This window comes from Chiloscyllium plagiosum, unplaced genomic scaffold, assembly GCF_037043375.1.
Source record: "Chiloscyllium plagiosum isolate Xiang-an unplaced genomic scaffold, Cpla_swu_hap1 HiC_scaffold_33, whole genome shotgun sequence".
Taxonomy (NCBI): Eukaryota; Metazoa; Chordata; class Chondrichthyes; order Orectolobiformes; family Hemiscylliidae; genus Chiloscyllium; species Chiloscyllium plagiosum.
The window spans coordinates 29375179-29388203 of NW_028270171.1; the positions used below are offsets into that span (position 1 = coordinate 29375179).

A 13025-nucleotide genomic window follows, 5' to 3' on the forward strand; every position below is an offset into this window, starting at 1 on the left:
CTCCGACCGTCGCGTTGTTGTGGTTTGGCGGTGGATGAGTACTTGATGGTAATGGTAGAGTTGGGGGGGGGGGGGGGGGGTTGGGGGCGGAAGTATGCCATGAGGCTGTACATTGTGTTGAAGTATGATTTTGCTGATTAACATAAAGCCTCATGGATAGATTTGTTTGCGTCTGTCTCATTTAGCAGTAATTGTGCCACTGGAGGGCATGTGAGGACAGGAATTTGTCTCCAAAAGATTGGGCAGTGGCGACATTACAATTATGGAGCAACACATCTACAACAGGGAAGTTGATGAGGACAAGGACAGTCGTATTGCTTTCCTCACCAACTGCCAGAGACCCACTCTCACAGTTAAACCTCGCCGCCTTCTCCCCATCACAGTATATGTTGTGCCTTTGCCATCCTCAGTGCTTCTTCCAGTTGATGAATAACATGTAATATCAATTCATTAGTCAAGAGATGGCAGAAGTCTCCTTGCCTATTTTTGACTTGATGCCTCAAGACATCTTGAATTGATATTGAAGAGTCCTTTAAATCAGTCCCACCCACTGCCGCACAGATGAGACTGGTGATGGTGGTAACTAAGACATAGCCCTAGCTGTAGAATCAAAACACACATAGACAGACAGACAGACAATGTCAGGCTGCTTTGTTGCTTGACTGGTCTGTGAAATGCTTCCCTACTTTTGGAACTAGGCCCTTGCTGGTGGTGAGGAAGACGTTATAGGGTCAACACAGTTGTTGGTGCCTGCGACGTTTCCAGTGGGGGGGGGGGGGGTGTGTCGATGCCAGATCTTGGTTCATCCAGTTTCACTGCTTTTCGACCCTGTAATGGTTTGATACAACAGAGTGCCATGCTCAGCCACCATCAGATGGTAGTTAAACAGAACAGATATAGATGGCAGAAGATTAGTGAAGGAAATAACATTTTGTTTATTGTAAAATTCTAAATAGTCATCAGTACTAAGACTGACAACTCTGGCTTTATTAAATGAATTTAAAGTTCACCAACAACCTTGGTGGAATTTGAAGCTATGACTACAGATCACTTGCCTGGACCTTTGTGTTACATCCGTTATATCAGCTGCTCCTTTGAAGTATATTAAAACAGAAATGGTCAGCACCACTCATTTGCAACATACAGCTCTGACTGTAGATTATGTTTCTGAATGATATTCGAATGGTCAATGAGGCCTTTGCTTCAAGTAGGTCGGATAGATAGGGTCATGCATGACAAAGATACAATTCGATCATTTGGACACAAGATCATGGCTGGCCTTTGCTACTTTCCTACCCACTCCCTCCACACATCAATACTCTGTTAGAAATGGAGCCAATCTCAAACTACAGACAGTTATACAGCTATGACTCAACAAAGTCTGATATCATGGCAACAAGACATTTTTATTCTTAAACTGCATTAAAAGTTAACATATTCTATGGCATGCTAACTGCTTGCATGTTAGCCTCCTGTACATATTAGCTTATTCATCTTGCCTATCTTAAAATAATTCTGTCTGTCCAAGCTTTCCCCCAATTACAGTCTATCTTGCCTAGTCACTACCTTGTGTTGGGAATTTATATTCAAGAACTAAGAGAAACTAGAAGGTATTGAACTATTTGGATGCTTTCTCAATTAAACCAGGTTTTACAAGGAAAGGAGGTCAATAAGTTAATGTGAGCTGCAAACCATCTGATTACAAAAAGTCAAACAAAAATTATTAACCAGTTTTGCCACTTGTTATAACACATTCATTTCTAAAACATGTCAATTTCTTTAACTCAAAAGTAATCTGGTGATAGTCTCTTACTCTGGATAGCAGTACACAAGAGCAATAACTGGGCATTGTGCTGATTGAATTAAAACATTTCCACTAATGGCATAGAAGAGGGATACATTGCTTATGCTACAGTCATAAGAACACAAACATCCTGTATTATTTTGCAGCTTCTTTATGTCCTCCCAGTCTTTCCCACCAACCATGGTGAATTTTGTATTTGACTTGGATGAAGTATCAAGTTCTTGCTGGAATGTCAGCTATTTGAAGCATCTATATCATCAACTAGTTACATCCTGTCATTTCAAAAGAAAACCAATTCCTTCTGCTTTCTGTCCAGTTGGTGCAAACAGCAAGGAGCTGATATAGAACGAAGGAGCGCTTGAAGATCTCATGGCAGAAAGAATGACTTGTAATCTACAAGCTGAAAAATCTTGTTATGGCCCTGTCAGGCAATGAGTTCCTGATCCCAACCACCTTTTGGGGAAAATGTTTCTCTCTCCCCACCACTTTTACCTGGCAGAAAGATGAGAGAGCAGTTGCTTTAAATCAATGTCTGTAGTCATTATCCCTTTGCTGAAGTAAATAGACCCCTCACTATTGTTTACATCCCCATTGATCACCTCCCAATGTCCTCTATCCCTGGCAGAACAACCCCAAGCTGTGCAATCTTTCCTCATAGCTGCATTTTCCCAGTCCCAGCAATATCCTTCCAAATCTCCAATGTCCTCAAATGCAATTATATCCTGTGTACAGTTCTAGCATTACCTCCCAGCTTGTCTACTCAGAATCTGCACAATTTAAAAAAAAGGGTTCCTTATTCCTTAACCACCTCCCCAACCTGTCCTACTAACCTCACTTCCTCTTCACCTCTCAGTGCTCTCCAATAATTGCAGATACGTTTTGCCTTGTTTGACTTCCCCAAATGCATTGACTCACTTCTCCCAGTTGGAAAACAATTGACATTTTCTGCACACTTGACCCATCCATTGATATGGCACTGCTTCCTGCACACGATAGCTGGAACACGATGAACAGTTTTGGGCCCCGAATCTAAAGGAGAGAAACACACACCAGCATTGGTGTTGGGGGTGGGGGAGTCAATATCCAGAAAAGGCTCACTGGGGTGATGCGGAGGTGTTGTTGTTGGACTGGGTAGACAAAGTCGGAAGTCACATGACATTAAGTTATTGTTTAACAGGTTTATTGAAAGTCACAAGCTTTTGGAGCTTGATTTTGTTACCCTCCCATAACTGTTAAAGTTCACTTAAGAATGTAACTTTAAAAAAGTTCTGTGATTTACATATGAAAGAACTGAAACCAATATGGTCATTCTAAAAGATGAGACACTGAACAATCCGGGTCCTTTTCGAAATATAATTTCAGTTACATCACACTGTAAACTTTTGCTATAAATTCTGTCTTACGATCTTATACTCCACAACCACCTAATGAAGGAGCAACATTCCAAAAGCTCGTGGTTCCAAATAAACCTGTTGGATTATTACCTGGTGTTGTGATTTTTAACTTTGTACCTCCCACAACTCCTTTGCCATGACTTCTGACCTCTGCTGATTCCAGGTACAGGGTGACAATCTTATGGAGGAGAGATTGAGCAGATTGGACCTGTACTTGGAGATGTTTTCCCTTGTGGTAAAAGTCTAGAAGTAGAGGGCATAAATATGCTTCCCTTACTCTGAGATTAAGTCAGATGAAGGGGAATTTATTCTCAGAGGCTTGCAAATCTGTGAAATTCTTTACTAGAGGGCAATTGAGGCTGGGTCATTAACAATTTATAGGAGAAAGTGAAGCCTGCAGATGCTGGACGTCAGAGTGGAAGAGTGCGGTGCTGGAAAAACACAGCTGGTCAGGCAGCATCCAAGGAAAGATGAAGAGCTTATGCTCAAAATATCGACTCTCCCGTGCCTCAGATGCTGCCTAACTGGCTGTGCTTTTCCAGCACCACACTCTTCAACTCATTAACAATCTATCACAACCTTGAATGTACTTAATCACTAAAGGAGTCAAGGGTTGTAGAGAAAAGACAGGAAAGTAGAATGGAGGATGATCAGATCAGCCATTACCTCATTGAATGGCAGAGCAGACTCATTAGGCTGATCAGAGCTGAAAAATGCGTTGCTGGAAAAGCGCAGGTCAGGCAGCATCCAAGGAACAGGAGAATCTACGTTTCAGGCATAAGCCCTTCCAAAACGTCGATTCTCCTGTTCCCTGGATGCTGCCTGACCTGCTGCGCTTTTCCAGCAACACATTTTCAGTTCTGATCTCCAGCATCTGCAGTCCTCACTTTCTCCATTAGGCTGAACATCCTACTTGTGCTCGTCTTACGTCCCCCTCACCAACCCCACAGTCAATTTCCATGTTGACCATCCCGGTATTTACATCTGTAAAATTAATACGTAATACAAAAAAAAACAGAGGACCTTAGATTGCTTCCTGTAGAAAGCCACTGGAAACAGCCGTCCTGTCGCAAGAACACCCGTCAACAATTACCTGATTTCTTGTCATTGAGCCAAGATACTTAGTTAATATTATCATGTCGCATGGGATTTCATTGTTTTTGAAAAACATTCCACTTGATGAAGGAGCAGTGCTCCAAAAGGTAGTGCTTCCAAATAAACCTGTTGGACTACAACCAAGTGTTGTAATTTTTAACATTATCAAATGTCTTATCGAAATCCATGTAGATCATATCAACTCCACTGCTCTAATATATCATTTTCACTACGTCCTCACAAAATTCAATCAAGTTAATGAGACCTGATCTTTCCTTAACAAATCCACACTGATTATTTTTGATTAATCAGCACCTTGCTATGAGAAAACCTATGGCTCAAATTGATTCAAATAATTTTCTTGAGGTTAGACTGACCGGCTTATAATTGTTCAGTTTGTTTTCAAACCTGGGGGGCGAGGGCCAAAGTGGTAAAACATTCATAATGCTCTAATATTCCAGCATGGGTATACAGAGAGATTCAGAAAATGACTGACTGCAATTAGAACCCCTCCTACCCGGATTCAGAACGTGTTTGTTTGAGGTTGGATTAACTTACCAATCAATTCCTTGCATAGCCACTTGCTGTTCCCTTCTCTACTGAAAAGAAATCCTCAAACCTAAACCCTCTCACTTTAAACCCGAGTCATGTACCACAACACTGACAAACAAACACATGGCTAGACTTTAGTCTCAGTCAGAAAACAAAAAATCAATAACTTTATTCCATCCTTTACGCCTTTTCCTTACAATAAACCCCTCCCCCACCCAATTCTGATTCAGTCTGCATTTTCATTCCCTCAAACTGGCAGAGTTGAGCTGAATGTTGAATTTGGACTGTCCAGATATGGCAGAGATTTTGGGGCCCCTTGTTCCCCTGCCGAAAAACACCTGGCCTTGAACCCCCAGCTCAAGTTGGACACTCAGATCGTGAAACTCAGGCAGCAGCCCACTGCCTCAGTACACTGTTGTGGGAGTGTAACAAAATCATTCACTCACCTCTAAACAAAACAGTTCACCCTGGAAGTGCAGAGAATTTTGAAGGAGACCACACCTCCCCAACACCACCACCCCCTCCCCCTCCCCTCCCCGCCCTCATACAAACAGTATCCAAAACGGTATACTTGTTTTTGAGGGGAATAGCCACAGGGGATTCCTGTACTCTCTGCCTACTTCCCAGCTCTCATTGTTTGGGAGTCTCAACACCCAGGCGTGTGGGGCATATCTGTCAGAGCACCTGGGTTTGCTAAGCCTCTGTTTATTCACTGAAGGCAGGCACAAGATCAAAGTGAGATTAAACCTCAGGGGTGAAGCAAGTTAACCTGAGAGTGAGCACAGTCCTCCTTTAGCTGGGTAGCTTTCACCTCTCCCTCCAGAGATAAACGAAACCTGGACCAACAGATTACTACACACATTTTAATTAAACATATTGGTAAGTGCTTAAAGCATTTTTTTTATTAAAGGTACAGTTAGGATTTAATGAATTCAGCAACACCACATGTTCTGCATCCACAAAGGCCTCCTTTCTGTCTGCCCTCAAGTGGGAGAGATTGCCTGGGCTTTGGTGGGTGGAGGGAGGGAAGAGAAAGAGAGACAGACTATACAGGCGTCGGAAAGGGCTAGTGGGCATCTGGAAGGGCCGGGTGGCAGCAGTGCTATCAGGACATAGGGTGGACATTTACTGAGTCACAATCTGATGTCTAGGTTAGCTTTCCTATTCAGTACAACAGGAGATAGGTTTTGATTTCAAGCTGCTAGCTACTTCAGAAACCAAGGCTACAGAAAGTGAGCCCACCCATATCTGACAGGCAGATTCAGTGAACTTGGAATGGCACAAGACGGCAAAGCTTCAGGAGCTGCTCAGGGAGTCAAGTTCCCAACTCAGATTAGTGCAACTGCCATCGGTTATTACAAAGGCCTTCCCCACATCCTGCCATCTCACAGCTTTGCAGCACGACTTTTAGACCATGCCTACAGAGGAGGGTCTGAGGGACCAAACACTGCCAAGCTTGGTCAGACTCCATTCTCTTCCGCTGTCCAGTGTACTGAGTGAGAGAACATGGACCAAGTGTTGCAGCCTGTGCCAGGATGTGTTATAGGGAGGGCAGCTGGGTCAGTGGTTAGTTCCTTCAGTGCAGGAAAAATGGACAAACCAGGATAAAGTATTTGCATCGTCTTTGTGAACTGAATGCCAGTGGTTAATTCCAGAACAGTTAAAACAGAGTTTCACAGAAACTTCAATCTCCAAGACATTACACAGAGGAGAAAACTGCGAAAAAAAACACCTCCCCATTCAAAACACAGCAAAAATCAGCTGCAGTATACAACACTTCCAAACAAACCCAACAGACAAACTCCAGAAATCCAACGGTCGGAGCAAGTGGAAATGTGCACCCTCCTGGGGCACACCAAAGTGAGCAGGATTTTATCCTTTAAATAATTTACAAAAAAAGGGAGTGTCTAGATTTGTTCAGCTTCCTCCTGTTGGGAGGAGCCTTCCCTGGAGATAACTCCTTGGCCCGGGGATCAGCTCCTATCTGGACTCCAGTGCTGCATGCCTATGTCTCTGCGCTATTACCTCTATGTACTTGGCTCACCGTGGTCTTGCTCTGTGTTGACCAGTGAGAGACAGTCACTTGGCAGCTCATCACTGGTGCCACAGGGCGACCGAATGAGGAATAGCTGCAAGCACAGCCCTCAGCACAACGGCCCTCACTATCCTTACTAGTGATTGAAGAGCAAAACGTGGTTGAGATTTGAAAGGAGGTCTGGCCGATCCCAAACAGCTCCTGGCCACAAATGCTTTCATCAAGGCAAGGAGGTGCATCTCTCCAACACACCTCAACTTAGGATCAAGGGAGCTCTTGGCGACAGCAAGGACAAATCACAAATGGATGTCTACCTAGGGGAGGGCAGGGCAGCAGGCATGTGAATGCACCCCTGTCCTCCCATTTCCCTCTCACCCCATGTAGAAACACACTTCAGCAGGCTTGTGCAATCCAAGTGTAAGAGCCTTTGATCAGTGAGGTGGTTTCAGCGGGAACAAGCCACAGTGTGCCCCCACTCCTCACCAGTGAGTATTTCACACCCCTCTCTAACCCAGCAGCAATTGTATATACAACAAACAGACATTTGATTCCTTCACATGACACAGGGGCCAAGGTGCAGGTCAGTCGATCCAAACCCACCGACTGTCATTGGTCTCCACCTCAGCAGTGGACAGTTGGGGGTTCACACAGCCCTGCCAAACAGTGCACTGCACTTCATTCTCACAACTCCGTAGGAGGCAGGGAAGAGAACAGGAGTGAGTTTAGTACTCGAAAGAAATCTTAAAATCAGAATCCAAATAGAAACCATTTTTGCCCCAAACTGAAAATTCTGCAAGAAAAGAAAATCAAAATGGCAAATGGGGTGAGGAAAGGGGTGCTGGTGTCATAGCTGACTCAGTCAGAAACACAGCATGAGGGGTGCCAGTAGTGGTGACATCCCAGACAGTAGATGCTGCACACAGTCGCTCAGCCCCCCTGCTGGGCAGGTGGGGGGAATCACTGTCAGTGGTCACTATGTAATCTTCCCAGTCTGATTATACATCACAGCTCCCTGATCCCAGCTCTCCTTCCTGTACGGATTCTCCAACATGTATCGATACTTGTTAAGGTTTTGCAGCAGGTATTTGGGAGCATACATGTGTTCTTTGGGGTCTGCAGGAGGGTATTCTTGCTCAGTGCCATCAAACCAGCCACCCGTCTGGATTAATTCTCGAATGTAGCTCAGATCTCTTTTTTCTTGGTAATTCCCCCAGCGAGGGAAGTCTCCGTTCTGTGCAGACAGCAGCTTGTAGCGGATGCCTTCAGGTTTAAAGCACCAAGAACAGTGCCAGCCTGCAAAGTGAAGAGGACTACCTACCGCCCAGGGCACCAGGATGTGTCCCGTGCTGTTCTCATACAGCCGGAAGTTTGGCATCAGATAGTACTCCCTCCGCCGCAGTTTAATCCCATCTCCATTGTAAACCATGAACAGCATGGCCACAGTACAGCCCGATATCACTTCCAGGCTCCCTGGCTGCTTCCAGAAAAAGCCGTACAGTGACTTCCGCAGATGGAAGGCAAAGGGCTCGGTCCAACCATCAAAGAGTTTGAGGAACAGCACACCATCGTGAGCTGGGATTTCATCAGCGTCGTTGATGAGGAAGATATCATCATCCCGCAAGTTGATAATCCGGCTCATACCATTCTGGGTCAGGAAAGTCCGTAGGTAATCATCGGCGATCCAGCCATCCTGCCTCCCTCCGCTGGGGAAGTGGTCCAGGAAAACGTACAGGATCTTGTTTCCCATGTAACTGTATGTTCCATTCAGGAGCATCTCGATGAATTTTAAGGGCTTGGGCTCCCCAAAGGCAGTAAAGTTTGACTCACAGATAACGAAGACATCGACCACATCGCCCAGCTCGTGAAACCGGACGTCCAACAGATCAAACTCGTGGTTGATGTTAACGGCGTTGATCACTCTACGAGGCATTGGTCGTGGGCTCAGACGCTCTTTTGTTGGCAGATTGGAATACTGGACCATGGTTGGCACCCCACAATATGACCCATGCCATCCTGGGAGGCAAGGGCATCCCACCCACCTGCGCCTAGGCCTTCCACTGAAACCCTTGTTTGCCACCTTCTGCACCGACGGCTTGTCCATCACACTGCGGTCCCAGTCGACTGCACCCTCCACAGAGGGTGCTGCCATCTTGGTGCCCTGCTTAAAACAAATGGCTCCAGCCTTGGTTTGTATGAAGTACTTTGCCTCGTCATCCTTCAGCTCAAACAGGGCTCGGTGTAATGGTGGGCGGGCTCCGTTCTGAACTTTCACAGTGACCTGTAGCCCAGAGCCAGTATTTACATCCTCTGCTGCATTCTGCTTCCAGAAGAACTGCGAATCGACAAAGATGGACCGGAGGGAAGGGCTGAAGGCAGACAGCTCATGGGAAAACGTGATGTAGGACAGGGCTTTGAGGAAGTGCATGAAGGAAATGAGACACAGTCCTGCCATACACAGAACCAGAACCAAACGGCGTCGGCGCATCTTCATCCTAAACCAGAGAGAAAACATCAGTCATTAAAAACCCTCCAAGAAACTGCCTTACTATAGCACCTTACACAAACAAACTACCTTTGAATGACAGGCACTCTTGGAATGTAGCTGACAAAATACACGCACTGTAAAGGTTCCAGATATTCTCTCTTTTGGAAGTAAAAACTAAAACGGAAGTCAGACTGCTATATAGCAGAATACCTGGGGAGTTTTGCAGCTTGGTAAAATCACATGGTACACATTTTTAGCTGTGAAAAACAAATGTTGCTTTTTGAAGTGTGGAATTGTTACTTTCAGACTGTGGCACAGAGTGTCTGAGTTAAGGAAATACTGCCAAACAGCCTCAAATTTGTAGCAAACTGCAGGTGCAAGACAGCCAGAGTCTCCAAAGTCAGCAACCTGATTAATCTCTCATTCTCTTTCAACCTTCCCTGTCTCTCCTCCTCCTGGCACAAATGAAAAGATTTAAAAAAGAAAATCTTAAAAAAGGTAGATTCACAACTCAACTATCAGTGAAGAATGACCAACACTGTACAGACAACAGCATGCCATCATTACTTAAATCAAAAGGAGCTGAGAGACAATTTAACTCTTCTCATCCACTCCTGCCAACATCTGCACTAGATCTTCCAAATTTTCTTCAGTCAATATTTTTTCACCCATTGTAATGGGTGTCAAGCTGTCTGTGATCCATCATAATCATGAAAGTTTGTATTTGAGGTAGAGGTTTCTAAAAAAAAAAGGTATATAGTTTAAGTCATCATTGATATGTACAGCACAGAAACAGGCCCTTCAGTCCAACTCATCTGTGCCGACCAGATATCCGAAACTGATCGAGTCCCATTTGCCAACATATGGCCCATATCCCTCTAAACCTTTCCTATATTCATATACCTATCCAGATGCCTTTTAATTGTTGTAATTGTCCTAGCCTCCACCACTTCCTCTGGCTGTTCATTCCATATACGCACCACCCTCTGCGTGAAAAAGTTACTCATTAGTCCCTTTTAAATCTTGCCTCTCACCATAAACCTATGCTCTATAGTTTTGGACTCCTCGACTCTGGGGAAAAGACCTGACTATTTACCCTCACCATGCCCACCATGATTTAATAAACCTCTACGAAAGGTCACAACTCAGTCTCTGAGGCGCTAAGGAAAAAAGACCAATCATACTCAGCCTCTCGCTATAGCTCAAACCCTCCAATTCCAGCAACATCCTTGGAATGTTTTTCTGAACCCTTTCAAGTTTGCCACCACCTTTCCAATAGCAGTACTTCTAACCTGGTCTGCCAACTCTCCAACAACTTGTCAAATGTTTTTCTGGGGTTTCACACTGTCCTCCTTGCAGTATACAATGCTTCCACATTTTATGTCTCCTGTAAACTCTGAAATTACCCTCTCCACACCAAAATTCTGATCATTAATATGTATCAGGAAAAGCAAGGGTCCCAATACTGCCCCCTGGTAGTTTAGTAATCCTCTCTTATCTCTGCCATTTATAAAAAAGTGTTAAAATGAATAGTTGTTTTCCGTTAAGGATGGAACGCAGTGTGCGCTGCTTTAGTTGGAGTCAGATATACACCACAGAAACAGACCCTTTGGTCCAACTCATCCATGCTGACCAGATACCCTAAATTAATCTTGTTCCATTTGCCAGCACTTGGCCCACATCCCTCTAAACCCTTCCTATTCATATACCCATCCAGATGCCTTTTAAATGTACCAGCCACCACCACTTCTGGCAGCTCATTCCATACACGCACCATCCTCTGTGTGAAAAGGTTACTCAAGGTTCCTTTTAACTCAGTGGTTAGCACTGCTGCCTCACAGTACCAGGGACCAGAGTTCAATTCCAGCCTCAGGCAACTGTCTGTGTGGAGTTTGCACATTCTTCCTGTGTCTGCGTGGGTTTCCTCCCACAGTCCAGAGATGCGCAGGTTAGGTGAATTGACCATGCTAAATTGCCCATAGTGTTCAAGGCTGAGAGAGTTAGGTGCACTAGTCTGGGGTAAGTATAGGGGAGGGTAATGGATCTGGGTGGGTTCCTCTTCAGAGGGTTGGTGTGGACTTGTTGGGCCAAATGGCCTGTTTGCTCCCTGTAGGGATTCTATGATTCAAAACCTACTTCCTCGAGTTTTGGACTTTCCCATCCCAGGGAAAAGACCTTGTCTATTTAGGTAAAAACAAGGACTGCAGATGCTGGAAACCAGAGTCTAGATCAGAGTGGTGCTATAAAAGCAAAGCAGATCAGACAGCATCCAAGGAGCAGGAAAACCGACGTTTCGGGCAAAAGCCCTTCATCAGGAATAGAGGTAGGGTGCCTGCAGAGTGGAGCTTATCTATTTACCCTATCCATGCCTCTCATGATTTTATTAACTTCTAAGGTCAACCCTCAGCCTCTCTGATGCTCCAGGGAAAACAGCCCCAACCTATTCAGCCTCTCCCTGTAGGCCAAATCCTCCAACCCTGGTAACATTGTTGTAAATCTTTTCTGAAGATGGGAGCTGGGAGACCAGCTGGGAGACCAGAATTGCACACAGTATTCCAAAAGTGGCCTCACCAATATCCTGTACAACTGCAACATGACCTCCCAACTCCTACACTCAATGCACCGACCAATAAAAAACCATACTAAACATCATTTTCACTATCCTGTCTACCTGCGACTCCACTTTCAAGAGGCACTCTTGATCGAAACTTAATCTCCACATTGTACTAAACTACATGATTTCAGCGAGAGCTCCTTCATGCAATAAGTTGGATGAGGGAACAGGAGCAAAGATCAGATAAAGTTTAAAATTACAAGTGAAAGATTCAATAGGGAGAAACCGTTTCAAAGGAATTAATGGTCAGGAACCAGAGGATTCTGATTGAAGATAACTGGCAAAACAAAGAAGCTGGAAGCAGCATCACAGAAGTGTTCCAGCATCGCTGTCACCATGAATAATTTTGAACTTCAACATTATCTACTAGTGATCCCAGCTGGAATTCAAGTGGAGACTAGTTGATTGTAATGGCTATGGGGCAGTTTGGCCAAGCCCAGACCTACCCAATGGAGGGTTCGATGGGAACCTACCAAACAGCAAGCTCAAACACAAACACAAAGCCTCCACACCAAAAGACACACTAACATGAACCAGAAACTTAGCTCCACAACCCCACTCCTGAAGCCACTGTGAGAAGACAACGCCAATCCCGAGCTACACATCAGTCTGCATGTGAATGCGTCAAACAAACCAGTGCTGGAGTCTGCAGAGCTGAGCCAATGCAGACTCTCTAAGAACAAGCCAACTAGTCCCACTCATTGATCTTTTCATCAAACCAGGGTGGAACGGTGGCTCAGTGGTTAGCACTGTTGCTTCACAGCACCAGGGTCCCAGGTTCGATTCCAGCCTTGGGTGACTGTCTGTGTGGAGTTTGCACATTCTCCCTGTGTCTGCGTGGGTTTCCTCAGAGTGCTCTGGTTTCCTCCCAGAGTCCAAAGATGTGCAGGGCAGGTGAATTGGCCATGCTAAATTGCCCATAGTGTTAGGTGCATCATTCAGTGGGGAAATGGGTCTGGATGGGTTGCACTTCGGAGGGTCTGTGTGTACTGGTTGGGCTGAAGGGCCTGTTTCCACACTGTAGGGAATCTAATCAAAGAGTCACC

The 13025-nt window shown here is 45.0% G+C and overlaps 1 protein-coding gene across 5 annotated transcripts in view; it reads right to left on the reverse strand.

Moving 5' to 3' along the window:
* Positions 1 to 5694: 5694 nt before the first annotated feature.
* LOC122542342 (beta-1,4-mannosyl-glycoprotein 4-beta-N-acetylglucosaminyltransferase-like) overlaps positions 5695 to 13025 on the reverse strand; it is a 48607-nt gene continuing 41276 nt past the window's right edge. For all 5 annotated transcript variants that reach the window (XM_043680016.2, XM_043680011.2, XM_087978401.1 and 2 more), the window contains one exon: positions 5695 to 9372. In XM_043680016.2, the coding sequence (XP_043535951.1) occupies positions 7854 to 9371 (1518 nt within the window). In that variant the 5' untranslated portion in view covers position 9372 and the 3' untranslated portion in view covers positions 5695 to 7853. The remainder of the gene's footprint in view (positions 9373 to 13025) is intronic.